This window comes from Serinus canaria, chromosome 14 (assembly GCF_022539315.1).
Source record: "Serinus canaria isolate serCan28SL12 chromosome 14, serCan2020, whole genome shotgun sequence".
In the NCBI taxonomy this organism is placed as follows: domain Eukaryota; kingdom Metazoa; phylum Chordata; class Aves; order Passeriformes; family Fringillidae; genus Serinus; species Serinus canaria.
In genome coordinates, this window is record NC_066328.1 from 14,961,798 (window position 1) to 14,979,028 (window position 17,231).

At 50.0% G+C, this 17,231-nt stretch overlaps 1 protein-coding gene across 1 annotated transcript; it reads left to right on the plus strand.

The window, feature by feature from the left end:
* The first annotated feature begins 6,380 nt into the window (after positions 1–6,380).
* GFER (growth factor, augmenter of liver regeneration) lies at positions 6,381–10,299 on the plus strand. Its single transcript, XM_050980254.1, has 3 exons — positions 6,381–6,608; positions 7,062–7,258; positions 7,973–10,299. Exons 1-3 carry the CDS (start codon positions 6,381–6,383, stop codon positions 8,133–8,135), a joined length of 588 nt encoding a protein of 195 aa, XP_050836211.1. The 3' UTR covers positions 8,136–10,299.
* Positions 10,300–17,231: the final 6,932 nt, after the last annotated feature.

Genomic DNA, 17,231 nt, shown 5'->3' on the forward strand with positions numbered 1-17,231 from the left:
CTGTGGAAAAGGGATCTGGAGCAGCTCCCTGCCCTCCACAGCCCTGGAATCAGACCCTCCATTCCTGTTATAAATCCTGCAGCCAAACCATGTGCTGGTAAATCTCCCCGGATCAAAGAGTGAGGATTTTATGGAGTGAGAGGAAATCACTTCATCCAGCAGACTTATTTAGAAAGCTCCAGTCTCTGAGGTGCCAAAACCCTTTGCTGACTCCATGTCCTCAAACCTGCACTCCTTGTCTTCTCCTTGGCAGCTGAGCCAGGGCCAAGCTCACCCTCACATGGCTCTGTTAAGTAGCTCTTGGAAATATCTGGGACCAAGAACTCCCAGTGAAGCACCTTTGCTTGGTTTCCTGTCTCAGAGCAAACACAAACCACGATGTATTTCCAAGAATGTAAAGGTTTAAACATGTTTATCCTGACTGGGAAAAGCCAAAGACAAAGAAAGCCTTGGAGGAGCTGCAGGTTGAGGAGACAGCTGGGGAGGCTCAGAGAGCACCTTGATCTGAGGATGCCACAAAAACCAGAAGAGTAGGAAACAGCCTTGGTTTTGCTGTGTTTCATCATTCTCAGGGAATTCAAGCAGAAAGAGGGTGTGGAAAACATCTAATGGAATGTTACAACAGGAAGGTGAAGCTACACAGGGGTTTACAAGTCACTCGAGGCAGAAGGACCAGCCCTGCAGTTTGGAGAGCTGATCTTCTGGAAAAGATTGGACTGACTGGGAGTTTGGTGATAGTGGTGTTGTATAAAACCAAATATGAGCAAAACCAAATATGAGCAAAACTCAATAATTGGTTATTGAGAAAACATTTTGTGGAAGTCAAGGGCTCTGTGACATAGAATTGAGGTGCAGGGAGGGAGGGGAAAAACCTGCCACTCCTCTGACACATCAACATCTCTGGAGTCACCTGGAGGGCTCAGCTCCAGCTCTGCAGCTGTCACAGCAGTATCAGTATCCCAGCGGTGTCAAGTGTGATGTCATGAAACTGTCAGCTCCAGAATGACCTCAGGAGCCACATCACATCTGCAGTGACACTGCCTATGAAACTGGAAGGAGGCTGGGCCAGATGGCCCTGGGATGGGCACAGTGCTCCTCAAAGCTCTCCACAGCTCCCAGCCATGGCAGGGCCATTCCTGTTGGCAAGGATGGGTCATCCACCAGCACAGGCCATAACTCCACTGCTCTGCTGGATGCATTTGGACTCGCTTATAAAATACAAGGCAAACATTGTTTTTCCGGCATTATCAAGTTTACTTTGTGTCTTCTACAGTTTCCATGTCATCCTGCCATAAATCAGTGCCTCTCATGGGTAATAATTAATGGCTGGGGAGGAGGGGTCTGCCCAGAAAAAGAATTACTGGACGCTGCTGTTTCATCATCGATATTTATTTACACAGCTCTGAGGGCAGCAGTTAATTTTCCTTTAGTTGTTTTACAAGGTACCAGAGAGATCATAAATTAACAGGCAATATGCAGGAGTACACTGCCCAGCTTTGTCAAGAAGCAGGAAACACAGATTTTTCCACAATGACTCCCATAATTTTGCAGTCTGCTCCAAGAGAGCCTCCTGCACCCCACCAAGGTGCAGCTCTGCTGCTCAAGGAGCATCACTCCTGCCACAAACTGCTCCTCTGGGGACAGAAACATGTTTGTGTCACAGCAGGTGACTAAGGCACTGTCACAGGGAGTCACACCAGGCTGCCTGCCCCAGATTGCCCATGGCTGGGAAGATGAAGGAGGTCACCCAGAGGATGCAGGAAGGCCCCCACAGTCAGATCCAGGGCTGTCCCACTGAGTATTTCCATTCCAAGATGAGCCTCCCTTCCATGACAAATAAACACTGGTGCTCTGCTTTTCATTTCAATGTGGACGAGGAGTAACTTCAGTAGAAGCAGAATCTGAGTGCACAGATGCTCGGGGCAGCCAAAGGCAACTCCTCTATTGAGCCATTTTCCAGGTCCAACAAGAAACAGCCTTGTCCCAAATGCTTGGAGAGGAGCAGCTGTGTTCTGAACATCTTTCCCACACGCACAAGTCGTCTCTGGGCTGCTGAGTGACCTGTGCCCCTCATGGCTGACGATATGTGGGACTCTGCATCAGGGATTTCTCCTTCTATGGCTGGCACAGGAAAGGCAAAGAGAGGAAAAGTCCTCAAACCACCCTCAGGACACTGCAGCTGCGAGGAAGAGATACAGAAAGGAGCTGTGGGCACAGCCAAGGGGGGTCTGGAACAAAGCTGGTGGAAAAGCTTCATCTTTCCCTTGCTCACCTTCAGGATCAAAACCTGCCCTTTACTGTTCTTGAAGGTCACCTGTGATGACACATGACCTATCAGCACCTTTAATGAAAAGCCCAGATGCTAAAAGCTGATTTTAAAAGTACAAAGAGGTTTTAGACTTTTAATAAATAGAGAAACAGACCTTTATTTAAAAAGAATAATGAAAACCCAGACACTGGAGTTGACAAAAGTCTCCTTCACATCATGAACAAAGGGAGCAGTTGAACTTTCACACAGGCTGGGATGAGAGATTTTGCAGTAACTAATCCAGAAGAAAGTATTTAATTTTATCCTAATTCCAGCAGCTGCTGCAGGCACTAAAGCATTTCTCTGTGGCAGACCTAATTCAGGAGCCCTTTGAGCCCAGGGAGCAGCTCAGCCCTTTCCCACTCCATCACGGCAGCTTCCCAAGGTGCACATCCCTCTTCAGTGCAGGGGATCACTCCCTCCTCACAGGCAGCTTTACTTCAGGATCCAAAATCACAGCATCGCATCAAACTCCCCCAAACCTCCCTCCTGAGGTGTCATTTTCTTTGCCAAGCCCTTGGGATGGCCCTGCCCAGCCCAGAGAGAGCTCTGCCAGTCTCAGGAGCTTTGCTCGCTGCCTGGGGCATGCACAGCGGATGGACTCTTGTTTACCAAGCACTTGTTGAAATAATTTCATAGTTCTTTTATAAAAGTGACATGTTTGCCTAGGGTTATGCAACATACAGAAGCATGATTCAAGAAGGAATCTTCCAGAAAGGGTGAGAATGTAAATCAAGCTGCTTCAAGAAGAGGAGGTTCCCTGAATTATTTTCTCAGGCAAAAGCAGTGTTTGATGAGTGCATAGCATGAGACCAGAGCTTTGTGGACATGCTGTGACCCAGGAAAGGGATGTAAAGGCAGAAGAAAAGTAGGGTCGAGTTTCCAAGGAGGTTTGAGGCTCTGCCTCTGCTCATTCTGCCTTACACATTCCAAAATCTGGTGGGAGAAAATCCCAGCAACACCAGTACAGCCAACAGCAAGCGCAGCAAGCACCAGCGCACATGGAGAAATACTGTTTTCACTTGGGGAAAATCTGTTCTTGCATCATGCTAAATATAGTAAATTGACTGGAGACAAGACCGTTGTGTTCCTTCCAGATTAGTCAGAGATGCTCATCCCACTCTTTCCCTTTCCTCATTCCCCACGGCCATCGAGGAGCAGAGTATGCAAAGCCTTAACTCTCCTGGGGATTCCAGCAGCACCAGGAGCTCTGGTTAAAAGTCCACCTGTATTTCAAAGCAAAGACAGCAACTTGTGTTCCTCGGCCCCTTCAGGGAAAACCAGATCCAATCTTCACTCAAAAGCCTGGTGGGACAAGAGCAATGTGGATGGAATTGTCCTTTCATTTATGTTTGATTCTTAATGAGTCCAAACATAGCAACTGTTACCTGAGGAAAACCTCTTCTACTGAAGGAGACTTCCTGTTGAAGTCCTTTGCCCTCCTTCTGTCCAAAGGAGAGCAGGAGGGAATGTTCCCTCATCCTTCCTCGGCTCTGCACCACATTCCTTCCTTTGAATGGAAATAATTTGGCTCTGCCCTTGGATTCAATTAGAGACAGTAAAGCAAATTTCCTTGCTCTGACTTGAATTGGAGCATTTCTCCATTTTTTAAACTTTGAAATCCAAACTGACGCTGGACCTGAAGGCAAGGGGAGAATGTTGGGAGAACCTTTTCCTAAAGAGCCAGCTCTGCTCCTAGAGCTGAGCAGGAAATGGGCAAGGGGAGCAATGTGGAGCACAAATCTCTGTAACCAACAGCCTCCTTCAAGGCTTTTCATTTTCAATAAAAATACTGATGTTTTAACTGAATCCATAAATTAAATCACAATCAAGGAAGCAAAGTCTGCTAACGGCCAAACCAGGAGATTGCTGTGACTTGGAAACATCTCTGCAGCTGTTTAATTGCTTGAAGACCAAACAATAAAGCTCTAGAGGAAAGTCCCTCAGTATCTCACTCTCTTTTTTCCTGACTTTACAAAAATTAATGAGGTCATGAGCATCAGTTAAAACATTTATTGGTGGGCAAGGAAAACAGACATAAAAATGTTGCTGTCCCTAGTTGATCTTTCCTTTGTGTGTGAAATTTATCTTTATGGTTGTCTACAACTTTAAACAAAGCCATTCCAGCAGTTAATACCAGTTACTCACGTGTCTTCTCCCTCCCTCACAAAAATCAGCAAATAACTATTCCCAAGAAATTGCAAATAAATAAAAATAAAGGAGCACTGTAAATAGACACCCCAAGATGGAGATCCAGACCATCAGCTCAGTGCTCCACAGAGCAGGAACAGCTCAGCCATTTCCACATGAAACACACCAAGTGTTGAAGTATTTTTCAGGGCAAGTCTTTGAGGTATTTCCCTAAAATTATGCTTTTTCTAATACACATTTTACCCTACACTGTGTTAAATAAATCACACATATATATATATATATATTTTTATATAAGGTGACATTTGGTCCAGCTCCATCCTAGACATACATTTGTTTGCATTAATGAAAATAATCATATTTTTCACTTGACCTACAGGTGATGAACAGGAGAAAAGTTGAAGTGGATACAAAATTCACATTGTTCATGGTAGGAGACTTGTGGCTCCCAAACCTTTAAGAGCATGACAGAATCGAGTCAAAAAGAAGGATGAGTCTGTGCTGCTCTCCAAGTTTTCACTCTCTGACCTCTATTAAGGATTTTGTAAGGCCACAGCTAATTAACATTTCCAAAGGGTGAAAGAGCAAGCTCCAAAGTCTGATGCCAGGCTGGACAGTTGCCCAGGTCACCACCCTCATGTGCTCACAAGCCTGTGTCTCTCTGGGAATAAAAGAAAAAATGCAAAATGTCCTCTCAAGACCAAGGCCCTGAGACCAGGTCTGCCTCTCCATCACCCCCAGGGCCCAGCCACTCCCAGGCAGTGCCCGCCCTGGTGTGACACATGCCAGCACTCCCAGAAAGAGGAAAATCCTCCCTCGGTATGGATTTACAAGCATATGACAGGTGTTAAAAACATGGAGAACTTCATATGGGCGTGTTGCTATAAAGGAGCATGAGTTGAATGGAGTTATCCACTTGTTTGTCCATAAAATCGCCCCCCTCATTGTATGAGTCTGCTGGAGATAAGGCTGAGGGGCCTGTCAGCACTGCCGGCACGAAGGAGAGCTGCTGTGTGCCATGGGCTCTACCACATCCCGGAATCCCAGAACACTGGAGGTAGGAACAGATCATCCAGTGCAGCCCCTGGCCAGGCAGGGTCACCTGGAGCAGGTGACACAGGGACGTGTCCGGGTGGGTTTGGGATATCTCCTGAGGGAGGCTCCACACCCTCCCTGGGCAGCTGTTCAGGGCTCTGCCATGTCAGGGCTCTGCTCTTTCCTCTCTCATGAAAAAGGTTCTTCCTCCTGTCAGGTGGAACTTGTTGTGTTTTAGTTTCTGGGCACTGCTCCTCATCCTGTCACTGAACAGAGTCTGGCACCATCCTCTGACACCCCTGGGAGGGATTTGTATGAATTGATGGGATCCCCTCTCAGCCTTCCCTTCTCCACACTGACCAGGCCCAGCTCCCACAGTCTCTCCCCGTCACAGAGATGCTCCAGACCCCATAGAAACACATATTTATATGTACTATTGTGCTCTTTTGGGAGGGCCATAGGAGGGGAACTGCTCTTTGACACGCACTGAAGGGATATGGCAGAGGCCCCTCACACCCTCGGGCAGGAATCATGGCAGAGTCCCTCACACCCTCAGGCGGGATCATGGCAGAGCCCCGTAACACCCTCGGGGGGATCATCGTCGAGCCCCCTCACACCCTCGGGGGGATCATGGCCGAGCCCCTCACACAGAGTGGAAGCAGAGGGAGACCCCCTTCAGCCACCTGCTGTGTAGGTGAGCACAGCTCTACCACACCCCAAGGGCAATGTGAAGCGAAAATCGAGGATGCACAGACGTGAGTGTCGTGTTTTCCCCACACACAAAACTTAAACACAGAGTTTGCTGCTGTTTTTCGGTAAAAAAAACACCAGAAATGGCACTTGGGCGCGTGCCGGGTCCCAGCCCCCTCACACCGCCTGGGCGGGAATGGCGCCGCCCCGGCCCATCCTGCACCGCGGCGCCAACATGGCGGCGCCCAGCGAGGGCCGTGCGGGTCGGGAGTACGCGCCCTTCTCGGGCACCGACGGCGGCTCCTTCCCCTTCACCGTCGCGCAGGGTGAGGCGGAAGAGACACCCAAGAAGCCCTGCCGAGCCTGCACGGATTTTAAGAGCTGGTTCCGCAACCAGAAGAAGCAGGTGGCCCCGGTCAGCGCGGTGAGGAGCGCCAGGGGCCCTCCTTGGAACCCCTGGGGACCCCCAGTCCCGGCAGAGCTCCTTCCATCCTCCATCCTGCCCCCGCAAGTGGGACGAGGCTGCACGTTCCCTTCAGGGTGTGAAGGAGCCGGGGACAGGGTTCCCTTCGGTGGGAATGGGAAGGGGGTCCCCATCTTCTCCCTAGGGGTGAGGGGGCTCTGCCATTGCCCCCGCTGAGGGTGTGAGGGGAGCTCTGCTATGTCCCCTGAGGGCATGAAAGGGTCTTTGCCTTGTCCCCACAGAAGGTGTGAGGGAGGCTTTGCCATGTCCCCTCAAAAGGTGTGAGGGGGCTCTGCCATGTCATCAGAAGTGATGTGAAGGACTTGTTCCCGCATCTCACCTTTCCACCCAGTGCAACAGGGCTGTTTCACCACCCACCCTGGTGTCCCCTCACACCCCTCTGTCCCTCTGCAGGAGGACAAGGTGTCCCGTGCGGACTGTCCCCTGGACAGCGAGCAGCTGGGCCGCAACACCTGGGCCTTCCTGCACACCATGGCTGCCTACTACCCTGACCGGCCCTCCGGGGCACAGCAGAAGGAGATGAGGGACTTCATCAACCTCTTCTCCAAGTTCTACCCCTGCAAGCACTGTGCAGAGGACCTGAGGGAGAGGTGAGTGGGAAAACCCTCAGAGGGTTTTTTCAGTGTCTGGGGAAAGGTGAGTTTCCTCTGTGGGTTTTTTTGAGGCTCTGAAGGACAGGTGAGTGGCCTCAGCAGGTTTTTTCAGGATATGGGGGAAAGGTGAGTTTGCTCAGTGGGTTTTTTGAAGATCTGAGGGAAAGGTGAGTAGCCTCAGCAGCTCTTTGTGCTGGAGGGGCTTACCAGGAGTGCTGGGCTGCAGCAGCTAGTTTGCATATCAGTAGCTCTTCCTGCACTTGGGGTTTGTAGCTACCTGAACTGGTTTCTTCCATTATTGCATCAATCACAGATGCACTCACTCAAAAAACAAACACCTGTCCTCGTGCTGTTGGGTTCTGTGCTGCCTCCAAGGCCTTCCTGAGGCAATTTTGGAGTTTTCTGGTTCAAAATGGACTTGTGAACAGTTATGGAATTAGACTGGGATAATCTGGTTTTCAGGAGACAGGTGTCCTTCTACCCTCTAAAATTCCCTGTCTTGGCAATCTGAGTAGTGGAGGCAAGGACTGAAATGGGCTGAGGTGTTTGATTTGGTAGGTGTCCCTGCCCGTGGCAGGGGCTTGGGATGAGATGATCTTTAAAGTCCATTCCAACCCAAACCATTCTGGGATTCCGTTATGAGGTTTTCTGCTGCTCTCAGCTTCTTTCTCAGAAGTTTCCAATAATCTGTTTCCCATTCCCTGTTTGCAGATTACGGACAAACCAACCCGACACGAGCAACAGGAAAAACTTCTCCCAGTGGCTGTGTCAGCTGCACAACGAAGTGAACAGGAAGCTGGGCAAGTCGGAATTCGACTGCTCCCGTGTGGATGAGCGCTGGAAGGATGGCTGGAAGGATGGGAGCTGTGACTAACCCGCAGGGATTGCTCTGGGAATCCAGCAGAGCAGTGCAGTCCCTGTGGAGTTGCTGCAGGGACGGTGGGAGTCAATAACTCTGTTTGTGTGGGACTGATTCAGAGCTGAACCAATGCCAAAAGGAGAATTGAAAATCCTAGCCCAATGATATTTTGATAAGTAATGGTACCTGAGGGGTTGAGGCTGCCAGAAACCTCTGACACTGGGTCACTGACAAACTCATTTCATGATGACATTTCCTGATTTTGGGGGCATTTGCTTGTTTCTGTGGCTAGAATTTATTTTCCCTGAACACTGGTGTTCTCCACAGGTATTGCTTGAATGTTTTAGAAAATGCATCTGATTAATTGTCACTTTTATTTCTGTTCTGAAAGAGAAAACTCATGCTGGGTTTTGTGCCAAGTCTGTACCCCTGGATTTCTCTTTCCAGCATTTCCAACATTTGTTGTTACTCTTGTGTCCAGTTCCTTTGGTAAAAGTCCTGAGGGCAGGTACATTTAATTTAAACACTGAAATATGGAGCCCAGATTTCTCAGTTCGGTTTTGTATTTCAACTTAACACGTCAGAGGACAAAACAGAGTCAAAATCATTTCACATTCTTCATGTAGGTGGTGATCTCATCCCTTCCTGCACTCCTGGCTGGGAGAGGTTTGCACAAACTTTGTGACAGCAACAGGTTTTTTTTCTTTCTCTGCTTCCTGCTGAGGTTTTCTTGCCTGTTTTATTGAGCTTCCTTGTGTTGTGCCCTACAACACACCTGTGAATTTACCCTTGTTTTTTTTTGATAAGTTCTGACAGGAAAGGTTAATGGTGCTGCTGTAATTAGAGCAGAGGCACCTCTTATCTGAGCCTTTGGTCCTCACACCACTGTGTGGGGCTCCTTAGTGGTTAGAGAACCAGGAACACCTTTGGAAACACATTGTAGTATTTTGTGGCACAGTCAAGTCCTTTCAAGCCAGGTCTGTTAAATGAATGTGGGACTTTTATGGACTAATGATTTCTGAACTTTTTATGTCGTAACATTTCTAAACACAAACCCAAATGAGCTGATAACGAGGTACTGCATGAAGAGTGTGATTGAAGGTGTCACTCAGGCTGTTAAAAGTGCTCAGACAGTTTCCCCATCAGCATGTTGAGGTTCTTAAAGCAAACAAACCCCAGCTCTTGGGTTTTGTCTTTGGTAATAACTCAGCCCCCAAAAGAAAGACCATTGGGATCCACTAGAGGACCAACAAAAGGGCAGCCCTCCATTTTTTGCTGGTTGGACCCAGCTGATTCAGTTCTGTCAGGACACTTTTAGCAGCTGGGGGTGTGGGCAGGCATCTCCCTGTGGGTTTGGTTGTGCTAAAGCAGGAATTCTGTGTTCTTCCATTCCAATCTGCCCTGCACTGTTCTGTGTGACAATGTCCTCGCCCACGGAGCAGATGATGAGATTTCTCCCTCGTTTGTTTCAGTGTAAATGAGCAGGTTGGTGAAACATCTGTCCCATCCTTTGTCACCTTCATCTGCATGGGGAGCAGGCTGGGGAGTTGCACTGCCCTGTGCCAGTCCTGGGATGTGCTGGCCAGGCTCAGGGACCAGCAGGGACACGGGAGCCTCCCAGCACACCTGTCCCCTCCCTGAGTGCCGAGGGGGAGGTGAGGGTGTATCCAACACATTCTGGTCACTTTGTGTGCTTCAGGGAGGTGGTGGTGCAGTGCAGGAGGAAAAGCCTGTCCTGTCCTGGCAGGGCTTGGGAACAGCCTTCAAGCTGAGTCTGTGTCTTTAGCAAATCCTGCCTAAAAATGAGGCCACCAGCTGTGGCCAGGATGCTTTTAGGGCAGTTTCTTTCTTTACCAAGTGGCCATTTGATAAAATCTGTGCTTGCACTTTGTTCTCTCATGTTTTTGGCTTGGCAGAAGAGCTCTGATGTAGTTGTTTCTCAGGCATATCCTCACCTCTGTGGGCTTGACCACATGAGGACTGGGGGGATTTGTTCTGCTGCTCGTTTCTACCACAAGTTTTAGTCTTGGGTAAGGAATTTCCATTGGAAGTCCTCATACTCATATACAGAAAATTGTGAATTCTCTACTAATTGCACTTGATTAAACCTAGTTTTAAAAATTTCTGTATTCAAATTGTATTTCCTGTTGATGTAAAAATAATAAAGCAACTGAGTTCACTCCTGGCTCACTCCGACTGCATGGGATCTTAGTAAGAGGGGTCAAGCTGTGCTGGTGGGTCTAACCTCTGCATGCCAATGTGCTACTGTTACAAATACAAAACAAGATATGTATATAGTTATATATGTGTATATTGTAGTTTGGTGGCTCAGGTAAATGGTGTGATTCTGTGTGGATTGATAGACAAGGTGGGGCTGCTCCTGCTCCTTTCCTCCTGTGCTGTTGAATTGATGCAGTTCTCTGTTGGCCCTACAACAATGCAGGAATTTGTACAGCAGGTCCTGTCAGGTCAGAATTTGCTTTTTTATGGGGAACAGTGGGAATTTTATGGGATGCCAGTGATTTTTTTGACTTGCTGACAGCATGAGGGGCAGCGTTAGAGTTGGGAGTAGTTCAGCTCTTGCTGGTTTGGAGCAGGGTGGCATCACTGAAGGGCAAGGTTTGCAATCCCATTTCCTGGAAGGAGCAGCTCGTGAGGAAGAGCAGAGTCAGGAGCAGGTGCTGCCCGAGGAGCTTGTGGGACCTTGCTCAAGAGCTGCTGCTGTGTGACAGGAACCTGACCAACCTTGCAGCTTCCCAAATTCCTCTGTTTTCATGGGCTGGTTTACATCCAAACCGTGCTTCTCTTCCTTCTTTTTTATTTTATTTTTATTTTTATTCCCTCCCCAAAAGCAAAGAGCAGGGAGCCCTGGGGGAATCATCTGTTCCATGGCTGGCAGGCAGGCTTGCAGATGCTGGCAGAAGCAGCACTGTGCCTTTGACATTTTTCCAGGGATTAGCTGTTCCTTTGCAGTGCGTTGGGTGTACACAGGCTCCTGTTTACAGAAGGATTCCCAAGAGTTGCTTTGTTTTCTCGTGTCTTCTGCTTAAGTCTGTTCCAGGCAGTGTGGGAGATTCTTCCTGTTGGAGTTTTGCAGGCTTAGAGAGGGAAGGGTTTGGATGTTTTAGGGTTTTTCTTTCCTCTCCCTCTAAGCCCTGATTTTGTTGGGGTTTTATTCCGTTCCTGGAATGGCAGCTCAGGGTTTTGTCTGAAGGATGGAGAGGAGCTGTCCAGCATTATTTGAAGTCAGGCTTAAGCACAGCCAACAAGGTGATGTAAAGTCAACTCTTCATTTTGTAGGGTAATGGGAAAAGTAATAAAACATGGAAAGCAAACCACAAATAATGGCTCAGAGACAAATCAGTTAAATTGTAATCCAAGGGGGCGAGGGTCAGCCTTGGGACCAGCTGGGGCACTGCTCTGGGTCCGTCCCACAGGGAAGTGTTGATGAACACCAGGTCCTGGTTCCAGGCTGGCCAACCCTCAGTTCAGGTGTTAATCCCAGTGCAGGGAGCTGAGGGGTGATGGTAGTTGGCATCTTCTGCAAAACTGTGAACAAAGGCTGTTTGCTGAGGATCAGTGGGGTTTGGTACCCTTCTCTGTGCTGATGCATGTAAAAAAACCCCAAACCAATCCAGATGGAGCTGATTTTTCTGTCCTTTCTGAATATTTGTTACTGCTGTTAAGATTTCCACAAGTAGAATCACAGAATATCCTCAGTCAGAAGGAACCCACAGGGACCATCCAGCTTCCAGTCTGACGAGCCACACCAGCCTTTGCCGAGCTGTGTTCCCCTTGGCATGTGACAGTCCTGGTGAGGGGTGGCTGATCCAGCCCAGAAAGTTCTGCTGGCATTTCTCTGGGCTCAGCACCTGGCATGGGCTGGCACCCTGGCACTGGGACCTGCCCAGTTCTGCCCTTGCTTCCCATGGAAAGGTGCCCTCCACTCCCATGTGCTGTGCTAGTGCAGGCTGATGATTTTCATCCCGAGCACTCCAAATCCAGAAGCCCCGTCCTGGTCCCAGCTTTCCCTCCTGGTCCCAGCTTTCCCTCCCATCCAGCACATCCCGTGATTCTCCTTGGCTTCTGTTCCTGGCTGCAGTGTGCTTCCCACGGAGAGCTACCGGGAAAATCCCCTCCACATGCGACCAAAGCCAACAGCAGAGGGCAACAGAGGATGAATTGCCATGTATTTCCTTGTGTTGCCATGTATTTTCTTGCACTTCTTTGCATTTCCTTGCACTTCCTTGACTTTTCCACCTCTTACCCATCTCTGGAACAAGACTGCTCCTGATACCAAATGTTTTTACCTCATCCTAGTCTCTTTCCTGTCACTTTGGGAGGAGATTTTGGTGCCCTCAGTTACGTTTCAAACGAGTGTGCAAGCCTCTTGTGTAATTACCAAAGTGAGGGATATGTTATTCCTCTACCAGCAGCTAAAATCTGCACTTGGAAGCAGAATAAAACACTGTTTCCAGTTAATTTAATGTCTGTCCCACCAGGTATTTCATGCAGCCCCTAAAACCTTCCATGTTTCCCAGAACACCAAGCTTTAGTTCTAAGCTCAAGTCCCACTGCTGGATGGAGACTTGCCCTGTGAATTGTGAATATGGTCAGGCAAAGCTGGGCTTTCCATGCTTTTTCCATCCAGGTGTGCATAAAAAATAAATAGAAAGTGGATTCTGTGACTGTGCCTCATGTTCTGCTTCTTAGATGGTGTGAAAGATATACAAGGTATAAAAGACAATGCCTTTGTGGCCAGAGCACGTGGCTGGAGGCTCTCGAGATCAAAATTCAGTTCTTTTTTAGTCATAAGCTTCTTGCTAGACACCAGGTAAGTCACTTTATCTTCTGCAGCCACACTTTCACTTCTGCATACGGGGGGTAAAAATGGCTGTTAGGGCAGTCTTCGCCTGTATTTCCTGTTTAGATGAAAATCTCTTTCAGAGAGGGTGTTTTAATGTGTCTGTGCTGCACAAGCCTGGGCCTGAGAGCATTCACACTTCTAAAATCTCCCATCTCCATCCATCTCACAAATCTCTTTTCCACCAGGTTGCATCCTGCTCGTGAATCTGAGGACCTGTTGGGGTTGTGTTCAGTTAAGAAACAAAGCTCTTATTATTTTCAGTGAATTTTGGCAGCAAAGCTTGATGTAGCTGTGGATGCTCTTCACGTCCAGTATGGCTTGAGCTGCCCCTTGTCCCTGTACCTGTCAGCTCTGCTCACCTGTGCCACAGCTGCAGGTGACAGGCACCAGTGTCAGCTGTTGGCGGGCACGTCCCAGCACAGTGTGCTCCTAGGGAGGCCAGTTTGGGACAGCAAAGACCTTGTTCCCCTTTTTCAAGCTCCCCCAGTGTGGGGAGCAGTGGCTGAATCAGATTAGCTTCTGGTTTGCCAACAGCCCCAAAATTTCCATGCTGTGAGGTATTTGGAGGAGCAGAGGCTGAGTTCCCTCCTGAGCCGTTGAGGCCACGGCTGCCCCGCTGAGAGGAGTTTTGAAACCCTCTGGGGTTGGGTTCAGTTTGGGTTTTACTCAAGCACTGAGATACCAGCTCCCCTGTTCAAAACCAGCACTGCACCAGCTCACTGAGCTCTGTTATCCCAGCCTTCCCTCGGTGATTTCAGTCAGCAAAGTTTTCCGCAGTTTTTTCTGGCACACCTATCCTGGGTTTATCCACATACAGTAAGTGCTGAATCCCACCTGAGAAATGTTTCACAAGCAGAGGAGTAACAGCTAATAAATGATCTTCCAGATATTTTTGGATCTCTTAGTGTGGAAAGCATGAAGAGCTTTCTAGTGCCAGTGGGCTAAGGTAGTGCTCATCAGGAAGCCCATTCTCCCTGCCCCTGGGCCCTATGGCTTCTAAGCTCTTCTCAATACTCCCATCAACTCTCATTTTCATTTTCTCGTTTGATGGCCGAAAGCAGCATCAGCCAAGCTCTAATGCAGGGCAAGCAAAGCATTTCAGAGCAACAATGAAACATCTCTCAAAGTGCTGCTTCAAGCCTGCTGCCCGGGGAATGTGAAGGACAAGCTGTTTTCCCACCCACGCCCGTGCCAGGGCCGGCTCAGACCGCGGGGAGCTGCTGAAGTCGGTGACTGGAATCCGTGTCCAGAGCCTGCACAGCTCCCTTGTCCAGGCTCTGCAGCCAAGCTGTGTCCTGCACACTGGGATTGCTTCACTCCAAACACACACTGGGGCAGCTGCTCCCAGAACAAGGCGGTTTCACGTTGCTTTTCCCATCTGGAGCTTTCAGTCCTTGTATATTCCCCACATACAAGGAGGACGTGGATCTGTTGAGGTCTCTGCTCCCAGGGCTGAGCCCCTCTGCCCTGGAGCCAGGCTGGGAGGGCTGGGGGTGTTCAGCCTGGAGAAGAGAAGCTCCTCCCAGTACCTAAAGGGTACTCAGCCCTTGGCTGAGTGGCTCAGGCTGACTGGAACAGGTTTTGAAGGAGAAAGCTCCACATCTTGTCTCCTCCAGGTTGTCATGTCCACATACTTAGCCCTGAGAAAACCTGATAGGTTTTTTTGTGATAGAGACAAAGGTAAGAAGTTGGCTTGACCAGAAGAAGCAGAAAGCAAATACAGGTTTTCCACTACCTTTAATTAAACTCATGGAAAATAAAGATAGGGGCAGCTCTTGGGCAGTTGTCTGCGTGCTGCTCTGTTTGCTTCCTGTCCTTGTTCCCTGTCCCTGAAATCCAGTGGGAATGGTAAATAGAGACAAAACTTGTTCAAACGGAACAAACGCTCTGGGAAGTGCCATTTCCAAATGCTGCTGTTCTCCATTTGATGGGGAAAATGTGGAAGGTTCAAAATCCTTCCCCACTATTGGCTGGCTCTGTGTATCTGTTGATCTGCAGCAATAGGAAGCGAGACAGAAAGACAGTTTGTATGTGGGCTGGAGATACCTCCTGTGCTCTGTCTGAGCTGGTGCAGGGGGAGAAAACTGGCACCCCAAGATGTGGGCAATGGTTGTATAAACACTGCACACAGTCTTTGGAGGGATGAACCCCAAAGAAAGGACAAATTTAGGAGCAGAGGTTTCAGTGCACCACGGTCATGCCTGGAAGGGTATAAAGCCCATACCTGTCTGGAAATGGTCATGGTTTGTTCTAGGGTAACACCTCAAAGATTCAAGCACTGCTCTGCTCCCTTGTGCTTTGCATTGTCCAAAAATTCCAGCTGGGAGAGATGAACTGGGCAAGACACATTAGAAAGAGAGAGACAGAAGTGGTTTCCCCAGCATAACCAGAAAACCAGGAGCAGAGCCCAGAGGTCCAGCTGATTCCCTGTGCAGCATCCCTGGGACACTCTGCCTCCCTGGAGGAGCAGGGCAGCCTGTGCCATCCCATGAACTCTGGGCTGATGGGTTTGGGATGGTTTCTGCCCAAAGCATGAAACGGATTTTTGAGGCTGCTGAAACAGCTGCTTCTAAACAGCTGCTGAAGCTGGTTGAAAATCCCACCTTGGGTAATCCCTTCAAGTTAATTTGGTCTTTGTTCCTGACCTGCAATTCAGGGATGAGCTGGCAGTGATGCTCTTGGCACTGGGATCCTATCCCTGGCCAGCTCCACGAGCCATCCTGCCAGCAGAAAGCAGGAGGGACCAACCTGTCATTTTCTTCATGGCCATTTTGGTTTTGCCTAGAAAAATGTGCTGGTTCCTGAGCTGGTGACATTGAGGAATGAAGGGCTGAATTCTGCTTTTCCTGCTGGGAGTCAGAAATAGACCTGGAGAGATGATGACTCACCTGTAATTGAGAAAAACTGCGTGGCATCGTTGTGAGCTTCAACAGTTAAATCCTGGTTCCAACCTGCCAGAAAGAACAGACTGACAAAGCAGCAAAAGGCCAGAAGGAGCTGGAGACAGGATCCAGCACCTGGGAATCCTTGGCTCTGTGGCTGCATCCTGTGCGTGAGGGGTGTGACACACCTGCCCCCCAGGTACCCAGTGTGCCGAGGCAGTGACACGGTCCCTGCCAGGGGAACGGGGCTGCAGGGGGCAGGGCAGCTGTGCTGGGGCCGGGAGAAGCCCCCAGCCCCACAGCCCCGTGCCAGCAGGGCGGGCGGGCTCCTCCTGGCTGCGCCTTTCCCTGCAGCTCCCGTCCGGAGCAGGGATGATGTCAGGGTTGTCATGGCATCGGTATCTATGGAACCGGGATCAGCATCGCCGTGCTCAAAACCTGCTCGGGACACGGTCCTGGAGCCGCGGGGGGAACTCCCTCCGCACTAATCGAGGGGTTCCCTCGAAGCTTCTTCCCTCTCCTCCTCGCTGCTGTCCATGGGGAGGCAGCAGGGATGGGGCTTGGCCTCCTCCCGTCCCAGGGCAGCTCTGGGTGGCTCCTTCCGTGCATGAGGAAAGCGAGAAGTCAGCCCCATCCATTTCGCTTCCCTTTTCTCGCACCAGCTGAGATGTGCAGCAGCAAAGAGCAAGAACAGCCAAACCTCGCCCTCTGCTCTCGGCCCCTGGTCCAGGAGAGTGGCCAGCAGAGCCCTGCTCGTGCCAGGTCTGAGAGCCCTCCCGGCTGCAGGGCCTCTGAGGGTCCCCAAAGGGTGACAGCCACCCTTTCTGGGGTCTGGGCACAGAAGGGGTGTTTATTTTAGGGTCAGTGTCCAGAGCTGAGGTGAGTGAGCAGCGTGGTGACCTCCCTGTGCTCCTGGCCATGGCATCACCCTCCTGCCAACAGCTGCTCACAGGGAGCCTTTGCCATTGCCTGGTGACACTGGCATGGAATGGTGACCCGTGCAAGGACACCCCACCCCTGCCCATGACACGCTACCCCCAGAAGCCACACGGTGACCACAGGACGATCATTCCTGGAACAGCACAGTGACCCTGGCAGTGGCAAGGTGTCCTGGCTGTTCTGTGGTGTCCCCAGCCATGGCACAGTGACATGGCAACAGCATGGTGACCATGGCCCCAGCACAGCGGCACTGGCTATCCACAGTGCTCACAGCTCTGCTGTGCTGGCCACAGCTCGGTGCCAGTGCCTGTCACAGTGCCCGTGCCCACAGCTCGGTGCCAGTGCCTGTCCCTCTGTCACAGTGCCCATGCCCACTGCCTGGTGCCAGTGTGCTGTGCCCTCTGTCACAGCGGCCTGCTGTCG